The sequence below is a fragment of the Dama dama genome, chromosome 5, assembly GCF_033118175.1.
Source record: "Dama dama isolate Ldn47 chromosome 5, ASM3311817v1, whole genome shotgun sequence".
Taxonomy (NCBI): Eukaryota; Metazoa; Chordata; class Mammalia; order Artiodactyla; family Cervidae; genus Dama; species Dama dama.
In genome coordinates, this window is record NC_083685.1 from 113985599 (window position 1) to 114004265 (window position 18667).

General features: G+C 59.8%; 1 protein-coding gene across 1 annotated transcript; it reads left to right on the forward strand.

The window, feature by feature from the left end:
* The first annotated feature begins 574 nt into the window (after window positions 1-574).
* ADAM11 (ADAM metallopeptidase domain 11) lies at window positions 575-18452 on the forward strand. Its single transcript, XM_061141227.1, has 26 exons — window positions 575-635; window positions 1122-1297; window positions 10255-10331; window positions 10516-10582; window positions 11534-11619; window positions 11711-11786; window positions 12216-12282; window positions 12350-12417; window positions 12761-12835; window positions 12923-12994; window positions 13156-13322; window positions 13852-13936; window positions 14057-14147; window positions 14264-14315; window positions 14799-14898; window positions 14989-15060; window positions 15169-15261; window positions 15636-15716; window positions 16216-16266; window positions 16370-16433; window positions 16682-16781; window positions 16982-17101; window positions 17193-17361; window positions 17451-17565; window positions 17653-17743; window positions 18404-18452. Exons 1-26 carry the CDS (start codon window positions 575-577, stop codon window positions 18450-18452), a joined length of 2325 nt encoding a protein of 774 aa, XP_060997210.1.
* Window positions 18453-18667: the final 215 nt, after the last annotated feature.

The window sequence follows — 18667 nt, forward strand, 5'->3', positions numbered from 1 at the left end:
AAGCCAGAGCGGGGAGCACCGAGGGGGGGCAGCCATGGATATGCCCCAGAGGGGCCATCTCCGGCTCAGAGGCCGGGGGTCCCTCTGTACCCTGCCTCCCGCCCCCTACGAACCGACGGGTCCTCGCAGCTCCCCAAGCAAGGGCGAGGAGGAGGGGACCACGAGGTGGACATCGGCGCGCCCCGCCCTGCACCTGCCGAGGGGGCCGAGGAGGGGCGGGAAGGCCGGTCCCGAGCGGGCGGCGCCTCTTTTGTCCTCGCGCCGCGGCGGCCCCGGCCCTGCCGGGCTGGGGGGGGGGGGGGGTGGCCTGCGGGGGGCGGGGGCGGGCCCTCGGCTCACGTGCTCGCCGCTCGGCTCTTAACCCGGCCCGCCGCCCCGCCGGGATGGCCGCGGCCGGAGCGCGCTGAGCCGGGCACCCTCCCCGCCGCCTCCCCCCGGCCCGCGCCCCCAGCCCGGCCGCCCGGCGCCCCCGCCCGCGCCGCCCGCAGCCCGCGCCTCCCCGCCCTCCGCTCCTCCCGCCCGCCCGCGTCGCGCGCCGCCGCAGCCCCCGGACCCCAAGGATTATGAGCGAGCCATGAGGCGGCTGCGGCGCTGGGCGTTCGCGGCGCTGCTGCTGCTGCTGCTCCCCTCGCCGGGTGAGTGACCCCCCCCCCGGCCCGGCCCCGGCGCCCCCTCCCTGCCCCCGCCCCGGGTTTTGCGGCAGTTTCTGCTGCAGCCACCTTTTCTGCAGTGCTTGGGGTGACAGCCGGTCCAGAGCGCGGGGGGCGGGGGACGGGGGGCGGGGGAGGAGGGAGGGTGCAGTCACCCACCTGTCCCCATCTGGCCCCCACCGCGGCCAGCCCCCTGTCGCCGGCCGTGGAGTCTGCAGGTCTCTGCGGCTTTGCGGGGAGATGGGGTGGGGGGGCAGTCGTGACGGCCGGGCTGGAGTGCAGCAGCTCCTGGCCCCTCTCCCCTTCTGCAGGGCAGCAGGTCCTCCCACCCAGAACCCCCCCGCCCCCCCCCCCCGCACCGGGCTCCAAGGCCACAGCAGAGTGGGGGAGGGGCGTGCCGTACCCACCCCTGCCCTGGTCTCTTGCCCCACCGGTGGGCATCCGTCTGCAGCCATGGCCTTCTCTCCCCAGGTGTGGGCACTTGGGGTCCTGCTGGAGCGCTGCGCTGGAGGGTCTCTCCACACTTGGGGGTTCCGGAAGCCCCGGAGGTCACAGAGCCCAGCCGTCTGGTGGGGGAGAGCTCCGGGGGAGAGGTCAGAAAGCAGCAGTTGGATACCAGGGTCCGCCAGGAGCCTCCGGGCGGCCCGGTGAGTGGGGCGGGTGGTGAGGGCAGGGGGCTGGGGCAGGCCTTAGAGCCCAGGGGCCACCATGGGGCAGCCTGGGCTTGGGCGCCTCCCCTTCCGTGCAGTGGGCTACCCAGAGGGTGCTGGAACCCGCTAGTGGGAGCACCCGCCTGCCCCTCTCCAGGCCCCCTCCCATCAGGGTGGGGATTCCCTGCCTTCAGAGGACCCAGAAGGCCCAGGACTCAGTCCAGCCTTGGTCAGCCTTCCACCAGCCCCCTCTCCTGTCCAAAGAAGTGGTCCTACACCACATGGAGCTCGGGGAGGGCAGTGAGAGGCAGGAAGAAGCAGCTAAGAACCAAGTCAGGGGTTAGGGCTCCTGGGTTTCCGCCACAGCCACTGTCAATGGGCTTTTGGAGGGACCAACTTAATGCTTGCTTCTGCCTCAGTTTCCCCCTATGCACTGATAGAACTGCTGTTCTCCTCTCCGTTCTCACTGTGGGTGGGGCCTTGGGAAAAGGTTCCAGGCCCCAGGCTCACTCACAAATGCCAACTCCCCTCACCCCTTGTCCCTTTCAGCTGCCAGGCCCCTCCTGCCTCCCTGAGGAAGGTTAGAAATGAAGGAGATTAATTGCAATTAATAATTAATTAATATCATGTGAATAATAATCACCCAGATGGAATATTCATTCAGCACGCCTCGGCTCTCCAGGAGCTCAAAGCTGAAAGTTAGCCAGGCCACCGGGGGAGGCGAGGGCGGGATGGCGAGGCCTGGCAGAAACAGGAGGAGTAGAGAGACTCAGAGGAAGGGTACCACCAAGGTCTGGGAAGTTTTGGCAGCTGGGAGTGGTGGGAGGTGAATCGAGCTGGGCAGAGAGAGGAAGGAGGGAAACGGAGGCTAGCGTTATGGACATCTGTCAGACTGGCATCTGGCCCTGCCTAATGTACTTGGTTAAAAGCCCTTAGGGGGGGTGGAGGGGGCCGTGGGGGTGCAGGGGGAGCTACTCGGGAAATGGAATGGAGCAGGAAGGCAGCATGCATAATAGATGGACCATCACTCAGGGCAGTGCCTGAGAGAGCAGGGGAGGGGGTGTTTAATGGTCCTGAGCAGGGAGGCCTGGGAGAGGGGGAGAGGGGAGGGGGAGAGGAAGGTGGGCTAGGAGGGAGGGTAAGGGGATGGAAGCTGCCCAGGCTCCCTGGAAGGTGGTAGATGGGCAGTAGGGATGGTCCCAGGGCCAAGGATGTGGTCATCCTGGCTGGGTTTGGTCCTCAGGCCGACTTTCTCCCTTGGTGCCCCCCTGCCTGTGAACCATGACTGGGAGCTGACTTCCGTTGCAGGCTTCTGGGTCTCCTGATTGGTATCCTAGGGGATGTCCAGATTGTAGGGTGGGGTGTCACCACAGTGGGATCAGAGGACAGGATGAGGGAAAGCTGGGGGGCCAGGGAGGAATGAAAAGTGGGTGCTCCTTCAGCTTAATCCTTCCTGAAGAAGAGTCATGGGCAGGATTCTGAGGTATGGTGGTGCCTGTGATGGAGAGGAGATCAAGACGGGTGCAACTAGACTGGATGGGATACACAGAGGATAGGAGAATCTCTTTGGGTGTCGCTCTGCTGGGCGAATGGCTGGCATGTGTGCGTGACCAAGTCTGAATAAGCCAAACAGGGTGTCTGGAGGGCAGGAGTGGAGGGTTCTGTGGATCTGTGGGGCAGTGGTCACAGTCACCTCCAGGGGGGACCTCCGTCCCCTTGGACCTCACCTCCGCCTCCCCAGGAGACCCAACTCCTTGCCCTGCGTTGCGTGCTCTTGTTTCCCCTGAGGTGGACTTCTCACAGCTCTGCAAGGCGGGTAACTCATGTCTGCCCATTTTGCAGATGTGCAAACTGTGGCTCAGAGATGTTAAGTAACTTGCCCAAAGACAATGAGATCTTTAAATATATATATATATTGATCTGGCTACACAAGGTCTTAGTTGCAGCGTGAGAACTATTAGTGCCGGCATGTGGGATCCAGTTCCCTGACCAGGGATCGAAGCCAGGACCCCCTGCTTTAGGAGCACAGAGTCTTGGCCACTGGACCACCAGGGAAGTCCCAGTCAATGAGACCTTTATCAGTGGAGTGATTTCCTCCAAGACTAGGACTCGTCCCATGGTGCCGTTCTGCACTCACTGGATTTAGGCACAGGCGGCACTTTCCAACCCCACCCAGCACAAGGTGGAGGAGGACCAAGGAAGACAAGATGAGATGTCGGGAATATTCCCTCCTCACCGGAAGGAGCCCCTCCCACTCCCGCTGGACATCTCTCCCTGGAGCACTTTTGGCCTCAGAACCTCAGGGGCTCTTGGTGGAGCCTGTGCAGCCCTAAGCCCAGTGTCCCAAAGGAAGTGCCCCCCAACCCCCGCCACTTGCACCCGTTTGGGACCTCAAGCCAAGCAAGTTGTTGTTGGGGCAGCAGCAAGATCTCCATCTGCTATGGGTCACATGGTGAGTTTGGGGACACATGCTGGCTGGCAAGGTGGGATAGGGGGATCCGGGGTGCTCACCTGCTCCAGCCTTGGGCTGGCCACGGCATCTTTCTGAGCCCTAGCTTCTGGATCCCTCAAATCAAGATGATGACAACATTCATCTCAGACCCACCCACTGCCAGCAGGTGGTGATGGAGAAAGATGCCTGACTTTTGTGAGCGGGGACCAGGGAGAGGGAAGCTGACCAGGGAGAGGAAAGCTGGCCAGGAAGGAATTAGAAGCTAGAGAAATTAAAGCTTAAATGTACTGGGCTCTTGATGGAACAGACACTGTTCTGCCTTTGTGTCTTATTCATTTATTACATCCTCAACCCAGTTCCAGGAGGTGAGGATATCATTATTCCCATTTCACAGATGAGGAAACAGGCACAGAGAGGCTCACCTCTCTGTGCTGAGTCCAGGTCCCCCAGCACTTAAGTAGCATGGTCCAGACTGATTCTCAGGGCACCCCTCTTAGCCAGTGCATGCTGGCCTCTCCTCAGGGGTGCAGCAAAGAGGGAGCCAGGGGACTCTGCCCTCTTTGCCACAGCTCTCTTCAACACCTCACTTCTGTCCAGTTTGCAAGCAGGCTGGGCCTCAGGCCAAGAGGTGGGGGAACTTCTGGAAGTGCAGAAACTTGTGATCAGTGGGAGGCTGCAGCTGGGAGTGAGGTGAAAGAGTGATCTGGGCCACAGTGTACAGTCGAGCTGGTTGTTCACTGCACAAGGGTACCTGGGTCAGTGGGCTGAATGAATTGAAGGCTATATGTGTTCTGAAGGGATCAAGCTGCTATGTGGGCTGTGCCTCCCCCTGGAAAAAACCAGCCCCCTTCAGAACAAAACAGAGGGCAGGATGTGAGTTAGTGAACAGAGGGGTGAAGGGTCCCAGGGCCATGAGTCAGCTGGGGGAGGGGACCTCAGTCACTGGGTTTTGCTCCTGTGAGGGCTGTCCCAACCAACAGTTGCCACCTGGAAGCCCTTGGCCAAGGGTGTGTGCCGCGGTGTTCATGCTGTCTTGCTGCAGAGGGTTGGGGGGCAATTAGGCAAGCCTTAGTTCCCCCACCCTTGTAAGATGGCAGTCACAGGCAGGGAGCCACAGGATCTGTGCCTGGAGCCCTAGTACCCGTCCTGGGCCAAGGCTGTGCTGTGGTTTCTGCGGCCAAGGTCACAGCTCTGCCCTGGGGTCAGAGGCAGGAGGGGGTTCCTGGAGGAGGCTGGTGGCTGGAAGCCAGGGCTAGGATCTGCGCTGAGTCCAGCTTGCTCCAGGGAGGGCCATGAACCAGCCCTGCCTTGAGGTTGGGCAGAGAGAGAATTCATTCAGGAAGCTCAGTTTCCCTTTGAAAGGCTGTGCCTGTGGCTTGAGGCAGGACAGCTTCAGTGGGTCCTGGCTCCCCTGCTTCTGACTGAGTGACCTGGACAAGCCTTCTGAACCCTACCTTCCCCATCCATGAGATGGGGGTGACAGTGGTCCCTGCTTTGCCAGACTGCTGGGAGGATTAGAGGAGCTGATGGGTGTCAGGTGTCCTGCCTGGGATCCGGCAAGAGCAGATGTTCAACATCTGTCAGGCCTACCCTCCCTCCAGGGCCAGGCATGGCAGGAGCACTGGGTGTCAGAAACAGGAGCTAGGGTGTTTAGGGTTACCTGTCAGACTCCGGGCAGGTTTGCGGTGGGGTGGAGTCGGGGGGCAACATGGCAGGCGTTTTGAGTCCTCCCCAACCAGACTAGCCTGTGGACTTGGCCTCACCTAAGCACCCCTCCTGATTGCCTAGAGGGACCCAGCTGCCCAGACTCTGTCCCCAGAGAGACTAATGACCCTGTAAGGAAGTGACTCTGTCTTCAAGCATTTAGGTCAAATTCCATTATCGGATATTGGTCCAACTGGGCTCACTCCCTGGGACTCCCATGGTCCTGCTGAAAAGTGAGCCTCATTACATCTTGAGGGACCAGGGCAGGGAACGGGGGGCGGGGGGATTTCTCCCAGGTCGGGGCTCCTGCCTCTCTGGCTCCTCCCTCTCTGGCTCCTCCCCATCTACCACCACCAGCCCACATGGTTTATCCACTTCCTCAAAGCTCAGTTCCTCTGGAACATTTACACTTCTTTCTTCATTTATTATTACTAACCCTTGTGAGGTGGCTCAGACGGTAAAGAATCCACCTGCAATGCGGGAGACCTGGGTTCGATCCCTGGGTTGGAAAGATCATCTGGAGAAGGGAACATCTGGAGAAAGATCATCTGGAGAATACCTACTGCAGTATTCTTACCTGGAGAATCCCATGGACAGAGGAGCCTGGAGGGCTGCAGTCCATGGAGTCGCAAAGAGTCGGACATGACTGAGCGACTAAGCACAACCTTTGTGAGAATAACACGTTAAAGAGGGCTTTCCTTTAGTCCTCATGACAACATCATTTTACCAGTGGAGAGACTGAGGCTCAGAGAGGGTAAGCAGCTCAGTCATTCTTTCTGATGCCTTTCCTACAACGTAAGTGTAGTGGCTCCTAGGCAGGAACAAGGGCGGGTGCAGCTGGAGCCCCAGGGACCTATGCACCACCCCTGTGAAAAGTTGAATCAGTGACCAAAGAAATCAGTGTGCCTGAGGGCCCAGGAATAGAGGGGAGCCAGAGCCCTGTCAGGAAGATCCGCTGGGGAAGGGATAGGCTACCCACTTCAGTATTCTTGGGCTTCCCTTGTGGCTCATCTGGTAAAGAATTCATCTGCAATGTGGGAGACCTGGGTTCAATCCCTGGGTTGGGAAAATCCCCTGGAGAAGGGAAAGGCTACCCACTCCAGTATTCTGGCCTGAAGAATTCCATGGACTGTACAGTCCATGGGATCACAAACAGTCAGACACAACTGAGCCACTTTCACTTCACTTCAGAGCCCTGTTGGGTGGGTGGGTGGAGGCTTGTGGTCACAGACGAGGGTGAGGAAGAGGAGGTCCTGGAAGAGATGGAGGTTCGGAGGGAGGGGTTCAGGTTGCTCTGTAAGGAGTAGCGCCTCAATGTTCGAATTTTGGGGCATTTGGTTAAAGAAAGGTCTTTAACCTCCTCCTCTCCAAGACTCCCCAGGACTCCTCCCCGACTCTGCACCTCCCCATAGGTATAGAGAGGAGCCCTGGCACTAGTATTGTCATTCTAGAACTTCAGCAGGGTCTTTACCTCCTGACCTCTGCATCCTATCTGGTGGTGGGCAAGCAGATGCCTGGAGAGTGGACCAACTGGCGACAGGGAAACCTCGGGGTGGGCAAGGTGACCGCAGCCAGGTGGTCACAGCGGCTGTGAGAGACAGGAAGGCCAGCCTGAGGGTGAGCCTTGACCCAGCGCCTCCCCAGCGTGGCCCTGGGCCAGTCACCTCCAAGTGTCCCTCCCTGGCACTTATAAAATGAGCACCAGACAGCCTGGGCGGGTTGAGATCAAATGAGCCTGAGCACATGGGAGCCGGTGGCCGGGGAGCAAGAGGCAAGCTCAGGGCATGGGGTGGAGGCCCGGTCAGCTGTCACCAGCAGCTGGGTGCAGGGGAGGACGGCAGTCAGGGACACTAGGGGCTCCCAAGGGAGGGACCGAGGGATCACAGGAGAGGTCAGGGCCGGGCCGGGCCAGGGCAGGAGGCCAGCCACGCCAGGAACAGTTGGGTTAATAGAACATGAGCTGAAAGCTTAACTGGGGGTGGGGTGGGAGGATTAGGACACTGGTGCCAGCAGAAGCCTCCTTCCAGCCACCTGGGGTACAGAGGTCCTGGGGACTGAGGTGGGTTTGCCTGATTTTTCCTTTCCTGCAGACAAGGGGTGTCCCCATTGTGTACCCCACATCGGGCCAGGTCAGGGAGACCTACACAGCTATGCACTTTCCCTCCCCTTTCTCCTGGGCCTGCCTCCCAGCCCCCACAGCAGCCCCTGCACTGCCCCAGGACCCCTCCTGGCCTGAGCCCTGTGTCCTGCTGGGGAGGCGCCCAGTCCCCAGTTAGGCCCTGCCAGGTCGGGAGGGAGCCAAGGCCTCGGCAGGCTGCAGAAGGGCTGGGGACAGGGGACCTGGCGTCTGCTCCCCCACTGATCTGACTTTCTCCAGAAGGGGTGGTCAGCTTGGTCCGCACAGAGAGCGGGGAGCCTGGTGGGTTAGCTCACCGACTTCCTAAGTGGGGGAGATTCTGCAAGCACCAGGGTCGCCCCTTCCAGGATCCTCCAAGCTCAGACAGCCTCTGCCACACAAGCCAACCTCACAGGCTTGCATCTAGGCTCCTCTTAACCATTTTCAGGGGGGAAAAAAATCTGAACTCAGAGAGATTGCTGGATTATCCCTGAGACCACCAGCTTCCGAGAGTGGAATCAAGGCAAGGGGCCTGGACAGGTTGTTCACCTGGGTGGCCAGCATAGGGGAAGGGACAGAGGCTTGTCCCTGGGGCCAGAACGAACAAGTAGAAACAGACCCAAGGGCAGGAGAGAAAAGAGGTGGTCCAGACAGGGAAGGGTGGGGAAGGCAGAGATAGTCTAAGTCTCACAAGAGGAGAGGGAGGGCAGGGATGGGCCAGACCAAGGAGGTAGGGTACTGGGGACAGAGCTGGTCAGGGCCCAGGGGCAGGGGAAAGCAGAGATGATCCAGGCCAAGGTGGGGAGGAGGAAGCTCCTCCTTGTCCTTGACTTTCTATTTCAAGTCTAATCGATGCTGTAGGGGCTCAGGGTGGAGCTTGGAGCTTCAGTCAATGTGGGATGGGGTGAGTCCGTGTCCTTGGAGCTCAGAGGGCTGCCGACCCGGGCTGTGGCCCTTCTGCACTCTCACCCTGACTCCCAGGGCCTATTATGGACACTGGGCCATTTCCACCTTACCTCACCTTCAGGGTAAAAAGGCCCCAGAAGCTGATTCCTGAGGCTTGTGTCCCAGCTCTACCACTTCTTATTCTTATGACCATGGGCAAGTTAGTTAGCCTCTCTGTGCCTCAGTTTCCCCATATGTCAGATGAGGATAACAGTAGTATCTGTTCCGTTGGGTTGTTTGTTGAGAAGAGCAAATATGATGATATTTAAAGTAGTTTGAGCTTCCCAGGTGGCAAAGAGGTAAAGAATCTGCCTGCCAATCCAGGAGATTCAGGAGGCGGAGGTTCAATCCCTGGGTTGGAGAGATCCATTGAAAGAGGAAATGGCAACCCACCCAACTACTACGGTCTATGGGGCTGCAAAGAGTTAGACATGACTTAGCGACTGAGCACGCACGCACGTAAAGTATTCAGAACGGTGCCTGGCACATACTAAGGGCTCATGAAGAGTAGTAGCCTAGGCAGTTGACCAGGAAGCTGCCTCGCTCCAGGCTACGGGATTTTGTGACACTGGGGCTCCCCTCCTTCTTGTAACCTACTCCCGCCAAAAAAAGACAGCCAACAAACTTCCTCACATCTGTACAGCTTGGTGGTGGGCCCCTCATCTGGCGATCTGGATTTTAGCCTTCTTGAATGGACGGGGGTGAGACGGCTCCGGCCCCAAGTAGGCCCTTCTCCTGCTTCCAGATCTTTTGTAAGACTTAAGGCTTGCGGTGGGCGTGGGAGCTGAGAAGGCCGACTCCCACTCAGCCCAGACTCTCCTGCCCCTTATCTCAGGGTCACTTTCCTTCCAGGCTCACTAGCTTCAGCTCTGGAGTCCCCACCCCCCACAGTAGCTGGGCGCCCAGGCCTGGGAGGGCAGCCATCTTGCTCAGTCCTGGTACGTTGCCATGACAACCCGGAGCCTCCCAGCCCCACTGCAAAGGCCCCTCTGAAAAATTTATCGGGAAAACTTCCGTGTTTAAAAATTAACCATGGGATTGAAATATTAAAGATGAGCTGCTTTGGGCGAGGCAGAGGGCAATGGACTTGAGGGTAGAGGAGCCAAGTTCTTTCCTCCTGACGGGCTGGTATTCGCCCATCACCGCAGCTTCCAGGGGCCTTTCAATCAATTCTAACCCTGTCTGCAGCGTACAAGGCCTCTTCCATAAGTTGAGGCTGGGGCCAATGTAGGGAGGGGGACAGGAAGTGGGGGGCCTGCTTCATAGGGCCCCGGGATCACGCTGCACCGCATCTCCTGTTTGCCTCTTCCCCATGATACTTCTAGGGGCCTCCCTTTAGTCCACCTGGGAGTCGGGGTGGCCCTGCCAACAGCAGGGACGGTCTGCTGTGAGGCAGCAGGCAGGCTGAGCTGCCTTGGTCCTTCCTTGCTGCTCCTATAGACTGGCCCCAGGGAGGCACCTACACCAGAGAGGGTGGGCTGGCACCCAGAGCAGGGAGGTCAGTGCCCAGGGATGCCCACGCCTGCCCCTCCACCTCAGGAAAGGAACAGGGTCTTGGAGGAAGATGAGCTTGGAGGAAAACATCTTCCCTCCTAATCAATGGTCCCCACAGCTGCTGGGGCTGGGCCATCCCCTCCCCAAGGCTGCTCCCGATACCCAGGCTTCCCTGGCACCCCAGTTCCCACTTCTAGGCCTCCCCAGGTCAACTCCCCTTCTGCCTTCCCTCCTTTCTCCCAGCCTGTCCATCTGGCCCAGGTGAGCTTCGTCATCCCAGCCTTCAACTCCAACTTCACTCTGGATCTGGAGTTGAACCAGTGAGTGTGGCCTGGAGTCCAGGGGCTGAGCACCCTGCGGGCAGGCAAGGCATGGCCTGGGCTTGTCTGGCTGTCGGGGCTGGGGACTGGGCTGGGGCGGGGCCCGGATCTGAGTGGGGTTGGGTCCCAAGCAGGACCCAGCCCCACCTTGACCCCCTTCTTCCTCCTGCCCACTCTGTTCCAGTCACCTTCTCTCTTCACAATACGTGGAGCGCCACTTCAGCCGGGAGGGGCTGACCCAGCACAGCACCGTGAGTGCCTTTGGAAGGGGCCAGGGAGGTGGAATGAAGGGGGAGGTGGTCGGTGGAGGTGGGCTTGGGGGTATACTCTGCACTGGGGATGGGCCTGGCCCCTCCAGGATCAGAGTCAGGGCGGCTTGTCAAATGGTGTGGAGCTCTAAGCTCCCCTTGCCCAACTCCAGGGGACAGACCCCCAGCCGGTCTGTCTGCCAGCTTGAAGACATTTCAGGACCCCCCAGTGCTCAATGGCCAGAATCTTGCTCAGCACCAAGGCCCCAGGAATTCCTGGCTCCCTGGGACCCCAGGGTCCCAGGCCCGAAGTCCCAGGGGTGTGAGCAAAGATGAATGAGTGTCTATAAATAGCCTCGGCCCTCCCCCTCCAGCTTGTTCAGTAACTGGAGCACAAGTAATTCTGCAGGAAGCAGAGGCGAGGGGGTGTCAATCCCCTCTGACCCGCGAGCCAGGCTGGGAGGACACGCGCTGCTCAGTTCCTCAGCCGCAGACCACGTGACCAGGGGTGGTCCACGGAGGCTGTGGCATCTGTGAACACACTATGTGTGAAATGGTGTGTGTGTGTTGGGGGTGAGCCCATAGCTTTCATCTGATTAAGCAAGCTGATCCATGGTAAGTGCTTAGAACCCTGACTGGCACACAGTAGGTGCTATGTGAATGTCAGTCTTCTTAAAGAAGTCTATGACCCCTGTACCAGCCCCAGTTCATGGTTAAGAGGCACTGATGTGGGGGCCTCATGTTGTAGATGAGGTAAGGGAGGCCCAGAGAGGGCTAGGAACTTGCTCAGGGTGAAACAGCCAATTAGGAGCACAGCCAGAGCAGAGCCAGGCTCCAGGTCCCCAGATTTCCAGCCACCTGCACACCACACGGGGCAGCTTCAGTAGCCCTCACGCGTCCTCCTGCCTTCATGCTGGGAAGGGGGCACATCCATCACACTCTCTGCTCCTCTAGGGTGCTGGAGACCACTGCTACTACCAGGGGAAGCTCCGAGGGAACCCCCACTCCTTTGCTGCCCTCTCCACCTGCCAGGGGCTGCAGTGAGTGTGTGCAGGGGAGCTGGGTGAGGGGAGGAGCCTCCAGGCCTGGGAACGGTGGGGACGGTGGGGAGCCGCGTTTCTCTCACTGCAGTGGGGTCTTCTCTGACGGGAACTTCACCTACATCGTGGAGCCCCGAGAGATGGCCGGGCCTCGGGAAAACGCCCAGGTGAGCCCCTCCCCATCCCCCCCGAAGGCCCTCCCCGCTCGTCATCCCAGTGGCTGTCATCTCAGTGGCTGCGGCTGCCTCATCCCCCGCTCCCACCCCCCTCTGTCTTGGTAACCTCAGCCTCACTGCCCTCTGCAGCGACCCCAGCTCTGGTTCCCTCCTCCTATGCCCCCCAGCTCCAATGTCCCCTCTGTCCTCCAAGTAACCTCCCACCAGGCTCCAGTGTCCTTTGCCCCTGTCTCTCAGGGCACCCCCAGGTCTTGACCCCGGAATCTGAGCATCTGGGAGACCAGATCCGACTTGGGAGCTCCGGCCAGTGCTGGGTCACCCTGGGGTGGGCTGGGGTGAAGGGCTGGAGATGTCTCCCCATACTGGGGCTCAGAGCAGACCTGGCCGGCCCCCCCAAGAACTCATTTCCCCTCATTGCAGGGACCCCTTCCCCACCTCATTTACCGGACCCCTCTCCTCCCAGCCCCCCTCGGATGCAGGGAACCAGGTAAGGGAGGGAAAGCAGGGCTAGGGAGGGGACCGGCTGTGCCCCCCTCACCGGCACCCTCCCCCAGGCTGCCTGTTTGCTGCGCTGGACCATGCTGCTCCTCCGGACAGGCCAAGGCTGAGAAGGAAAAGGCAGGTACGGGGGCCCGTACAGACCTCCCACTGCAGAGACCCCAGGCAGTGGTCCAGACAGAACATCCCCTTCTGTAGCCGGGGCAAAGGAGGGCTCTGACTGATGTGGTTGGAGGTCAGAGAACACCCCTGGGAGGAAGCCCCCCACCCCACTCCCTAAGGCTAGTGTCTACACACATCCCCAGCCTGGGCAAACTGAGGCTGCCTGCCTCGTACCAAGGCTGGATGGGACCCCCACCAGTGGGGAGCTGGTACTGTTCCTGGTTGGAGCCCAGCCCCTCTCGAGTCTGTCTATGGCTTGACCAGACATGGAGGGAACTGATTCCAAGTGCCCACCCACCCCCTAGGTCCGCCGGGGCCACCCCACAGTGCACAGTGAGACCAAGTACGTGGAGCTGATCGTGATCAATGACCACCAGCTGGTACGTTCCCAGGCAGGGTGGGGTTGTGACTTTGGGAGGAGGGACTGGAAGCAACCTTGCCCCTCTGCCCACTCTCTTCTCTCCCAGTTTGAGCAGATGCGGCAATCAGTGGTCCTCACCAGCAACTTTGCCAAGTCCGTGGTGAACCTGGCAGATGTGGTGAGCAGCCCTCCCTCCCCTTCCCTTTCCTCCCACACCCCACACTAATGCACACATCCTTGGGGTGGGCGCTCAATGGCATAGTCATCCTCTGACCCCCACTTCCTGGAGGGACAGATTGACCTCCAGCCCCCTCCTCATCTTCTCTCTTCCTGGCACAGATGTACAAGGAGCAGCTCAATACCCGCATCGTGCTGGTTGCCATGGAAACGTGGGCAGATGGGGACAAGATCCAGGTGCAGGATGACCTCCTGGAGACCCTGGCCAGGCTCATGGTCTACCGGCGGGAGGGCCTGCTGGAGCCCAGTGATGCCACCCACCTCTTCTCGTGAGTCCCCCACTCCATGGACCCTGCCAGCTTCTGTTGGTCATTGCAGGTCACAGAGTTGCTGAACATGGCTCTGGGCCAATTGCTCTTGCAGGAGGAGGGGACTGGGATCCCCTTGTACCTGCCCTTGCAACAGTGGCTGGTCATCTTCCCCTGCCTCTTAGGCTGAGGCCCCTTTTCCCTACCCTGGTGACCTTCCTCTGCCCATCATCTCCCCTTCACCCAGCTCCCTCTTTCAGATGGTCCCAGCATCCCTTTCTCAGGGACCAGATGCCCTGGTACAGGAGAAAAATCTGATAAAAGGTCCTTGCAATTAGAGATGACCTATTAGAAATCCTTCGTTTGGCTTATGGGCAAATGAACCCAAAAGGGGAAAGGGGCCTGCTTGAGTTACACAGGCTGACATAAAGGGCACTGCTCATCACCTCCCCATGGGGAGGCTCTGGTATGGAGGTTCGCCTACCTCCCCTCATGGCCCAGGCTAGCCATCAGGGAGAACAGGCTAGCCTGGCAACCCTCTCTCTTCCAGGGGCAGAACTTTCCAGAGCACCAGCAGCGGGGCTGCCTACGTGGGGGGCATCTGCTCGCTGTCCAGGGGAGGGGGCGTGAACGAGGTAAGCTGGGGGAGGGTGTGGCTGGGGTTGGGGCTGGAGGGAGGGGGCTGCAAAAGGCATGAGCATTGTGCCTTTTGGAGGGATGTAGACATCTTTGTGCTCCATTTTCTTCACCCCAAGTATGACAACATGGGGGCCATGGCGGTGACCTTGGCCCAGACGCTGGGGCAGAACCTGGGCATGATGTGGAATAAACACCGGAGCTCGGCAGGTATCAGTGAAGACCCCCACCCGCAGCCCAGACCCACATTCTAGAAATGAAGAGGGTGTCCACACAAGGGGGACCGTCTTTCACCCTCCCTTACATTCACCTGGCTCAACTTGCAGGGGACTGCAAATGTCCGGACAACTGGCTGGGTTGCATCATGGAGGACACTGGGTGAGTTCTTGGGCAAAGGGAGCCGCAGGGTGAGCATTGGGTGACATTCTGGACCTGGCTGCCTCAAGAGACCCCGCTCTCGGGACCACTCAGAATGCCAAGAAACGCAGTTGTCTGTGGACACTGTATAGGGAGACACACATTCCCTAACCGGACGCCAGAATTGTCCAGACCGCAATGCGCAGAGTCGCCACTGGGCGCCGCCAAAGCCTCGTTTGGAGGCCTCTCCCCTCCTCGGCTCACAAACCTCGCTCCGACTCTCGGAGTCCTGAGGTTTCGGCGAGTCAACTGGAGCGGCGTTCCTCGCCCACTGCCCTTTGATGGGCAGGCGGGAGGATTTTCGTGCAGTGTCCATGCACATAGATCTTCAGCCTCCTCGAGACAGTGACCGAGTCCTCCGGTGCACCCCATCCCAGTCTTGAGAAGGGGCGAGAGGGTGCACCAGCGGGCACTCAGCAGCACGGTCCCCTCACCCCTGCCCAGGTTCTACCTGCCCCGCAAGTTCTCGCGCTGCAGCATCGACGAGTACAACCAGTTTCTTCAGGAGGGTGGCGGGAGCTGCCTCTTCAACAAGCCCCTCAAGGTATAATACGAGCCGCAGGGCGAGGAACGTGGGAGCGGGGCTCGGGCAGGGTCCCGGCCAGACTCGCGACACGACACCCCTTCCCCCCAGCTCCTGGACCCGCCTGAGTGCGGGAACGGCTTCGTGGAGGCGGGGGAGGAGTGCGACTGCGGCTCGGTGCAGGTGCGAGACGGGTGCGGGCGCCAGATGGGAGGTGGGGGACGCGGGGGTGGGTGCGAGGGAGGTCTGGGTGGGGAGGGTCAGGGCTCGCCTTCTCTCTGTGTCCCTCAGGAGTGCAGCCGCGCGGGAGGGAACTGTTGCAAGAAATGCACCCTGACTCACGACGCCATGTGTAGCGACGGTCTCTGCTGTCGCCGCTGCAAGGTGAGCGGTACCCGCCGCAGGGGCGGAAAGGCGGCGGGACCGGGAGGTACTGGGCAGAGTACATGTAGGGGGCGGGACTTAGGGAGGTGGGGCCGTAGGGGCGGCGGGGCTTAACGCGAAGAAAGCGCCAATGGGAAAGGAGAGGGGCGGAGTGTGCGGCACCCTACGTTTTATTGAAGGCGGGGCTACGGGGACTGGGGCGGAGCACCTACTGGTAAGTGGTGGTGTGGGCGGAACCGTGAGCGGACTTGGGGACGGTGCGAGTGGGCTGGAGAGGTCCGGGGCGAAGCCGAGGAGAGGGTGGGGCCGAGGAGGCGCGAAGACGCGGGAGTGCGTGGTTCTTGCTTGAACCCCGCAATGCATGCCTTCTCTAGTACGAGCCGCGGGGTGTGTCCTGTCGAGAAGCTGTGAACGAGTGCGACATCGCGGAGACCTGCACCGGGGATTCGAGCCAGGTCCGCCCGTCCCGGGTGCCCTGCGGACCCCCGAACAAGGCAGCCACTATCCCTCTCCTGGGTGACTGTTCTCCGCGCCCGTCCTTTCGGCTGCTGGCGTCGCCACCGCTGATTAGGCTGTTTCTCATCTGAGATAGGAGTCTTTCATGCCTCCTGGCTTTGCTCTTCCAATCATTCGACCAGTATTTATAGTCTGGCTAGGTGCCTGGTGTGTACTAGGGATAACAGTGGGTAATAATATTATTTAATGTCTAAATCCTTATTACCTGCCAGTCATCAAGTACTCCCAGTCCTGTGAAGTAGGTGCAGAAAACTGATGGAGACTGGAGAGGTTTGGGGACCTGCTAAGCCATGTGATCTGAGTTCTCTGCTCTTGTCTTTTACATGGAGGGGCCCTGGGGCCAGAGCCCCCACCTGGCAGGCCTTTATTCTTCCCTGGAGCCGAACTTGGCCCCCAGTCCTGGGGCAGCTCTGTTCAGTCCAGTGCCTCTCTCCACAGTGTCCACCTAACCTGCACAAGCTGGACGGTTACTACTGTGATCATGAACAGGTATGAAAGGATGGAGGTTCCGCCTCGTCTCGGTCTCTGGCTCAGTCCAGTGTCCTGTCTTGTCCTCAGTGTCTCTGTCCCCTGTCTCCTGATTGTCCTTCAGGGCCGCTGCTACGGAGGTCGCTGCAAAACCCGGGACCGGCAGTGTCAGGCCCTTTGGGGCCATGGTGAGTCTTTTTTTTTTTTCATGGTGAGTCTTTTGTTGGAGATGGGAGAAGGCATCTGGAAGACTGGAATTGAGAGGCTGGGGGCGGGGGGCAGGCTCTGGCTGAAAACCCCTCCAGCAGACATGCAGCTCCCCAGGATCTCAGCGACTCAGCTGGACTTGGAGTCAGGCCATTGTTGGAGATGCAGGCCTGAAGTCCCAGGTGGGGTCTGGAGTGGCTAGGGTGACGCTGGCCTCTTCTCCCTACAGCGGCTGCTGATCGCTTCTGCTATGAGAAGCTGAATGTGGAGGGGACAGAACGTGGCAACTGTGGGCGCAAGGGGTCGGGCTGGGTCCAGTGCAATAAACAGTGAGTTGTCAAAGCTTCTGGTTGGGCCATCCCAGTTTGGGGGCTGGGGCTCTGGGGCAGGGCAGGGTTTTCTCAGAGATGGGACAGGCTGTTGAGTCCTAATGGGAGACTGAAAAATCGGGGGATGGGGAGAGGGCAGACATGAGGTCTGTAGTTGGGTCTGAGGTCAGACTTGGGGCCCACTATCTCCACATGAACAGGGATGTGCTGTGTGGCTTCCTCCTCTGTGTCAACATCTCTGGAGCTCCTCGGCTGGGGGATCTAGGGGGAGACATCAGCAGCGTCACTTTCTACCACCAGGGCAAGGAGCTGGATTGCAGGTGTGGCTGGGACCATCGTTGGGGAAGAGGAGGTTGCAACTGTGTGGGGGGTGGATGGCAAGCACAGAGGTTGGCTGTGCCATCTCCACAGGGGCGGTCATGTGCAGCTGGCTGATGGCTCAGACCTGAGCTATGTGGAGGACGGCACAGCCTGTGGGCCCAACATGTTGTGCCTGGACCATCGCTGCCTGCCAGCCTCTGCCTTCAACTTCAGCACCTGCCCGGGCAGCGGCGAGCGCCGGATCTGCTCCCACCACGGGGTGGGTGCCTGGAGGCCAGGGATCTCGGGAGGGGCTTCTAAGAGGGTACTGAGCCCTGCTTACCTGTACCGGCCCCACCCCACCTCTAGGTCTGCAGCAACGAAGGGAAGTGCATCTGTCAGCCAGATTGGACAGGCAAAGACTGCAGTATCCACAACCCCCTGCCCACGTCTCCGCCCACAGGGGAGACAGAGCGATATAAGGGTGAGGCTGGAACTGGCCAGGGTGGGGCTCTGTCTTTCCCGTTCTCCATGCCTGCCCCTGCCAACCCCACCCTGCTCTCCTCCCCAGGTCCCAGCGGCACCAACATCATCATTGGCTCCATCGCCGGGGCTGTTCTGGTTGCAGCCATCGTCCTGGGCGGCACGGGCTGGGGATTTAAGTAAGACACGAACACGCGCCCTACACCCCCTGCATCCCCCAGGGTTATCAGAGCCCCAGGCTTTTGGAGCTGAGGGGACCCCCCTGAGAGGTTAGGTAAACCAGAGCTCACACATTGCAAACCAAGCCAGCCCACAGGGTCTTGTTTTTACATTTTAAAAAATCAGTTACTCAGACTTTTAAAACCCAGGGATTTTATGTTAAGAATCCAGATTTCCAGCTTCTTTTGAAAAATGAGAAGATTGGGTCCCCCTGTTCTTCAGTGTCTCCCAGCTTGGCCACAGAGTGGAGCTGAGCAGGGGCTGCCTGAGTCCCCAGGCCCTAACCAGCTGTGGCTGTTCTGTGGGCACTCACATTGGAGGCCCTCAAGCTGGTGTAACCCCTCACTGTACAGACGAGGCACCTGAGGCCCAGGGTCAGGTGGTGACTCAAATGCAGGACTCAACTTTGGTGGGTTTTCCTGGACCAGTTCTTTTCTTATTTTCTCTGAACATGAGACAAACATCCCTGGGCTTGTCATTAGCGACTAGGGACAAAGAAATGTCTAGCATCTCTGGGGCAAGGTGTCTCCTGGGAGCCAGAGGCCCCTCCCTGGAAGAAGGGGAGGGTCACAGAAGGCTTCTTTTCCTTTCTCTACCTCCCCTCGCCTTGGCTCCTGAAGAAACATCCGCCGAGGAAGGTACGACCCGACCCAGCAGGGGGCAGTGTGACGCCGGCCACGTCCTCCCTCCCGCTGTCCTTGTCTCCTCCATCTCATTGGTCACCTCGCATTCTGTCGATGGGGAGCTGGGGCCGGTTCCCCCACCCTTGCGGTCACGGCTGTCACTCCCGGGGTGGGAGAACCCCGCTCCAGGAAGAGAGTCCTCAACGTGCCCCTGCCCCCTTCTCCAGCCCACTCACCGCCTCAGGCCTTGGTCCTTTAACT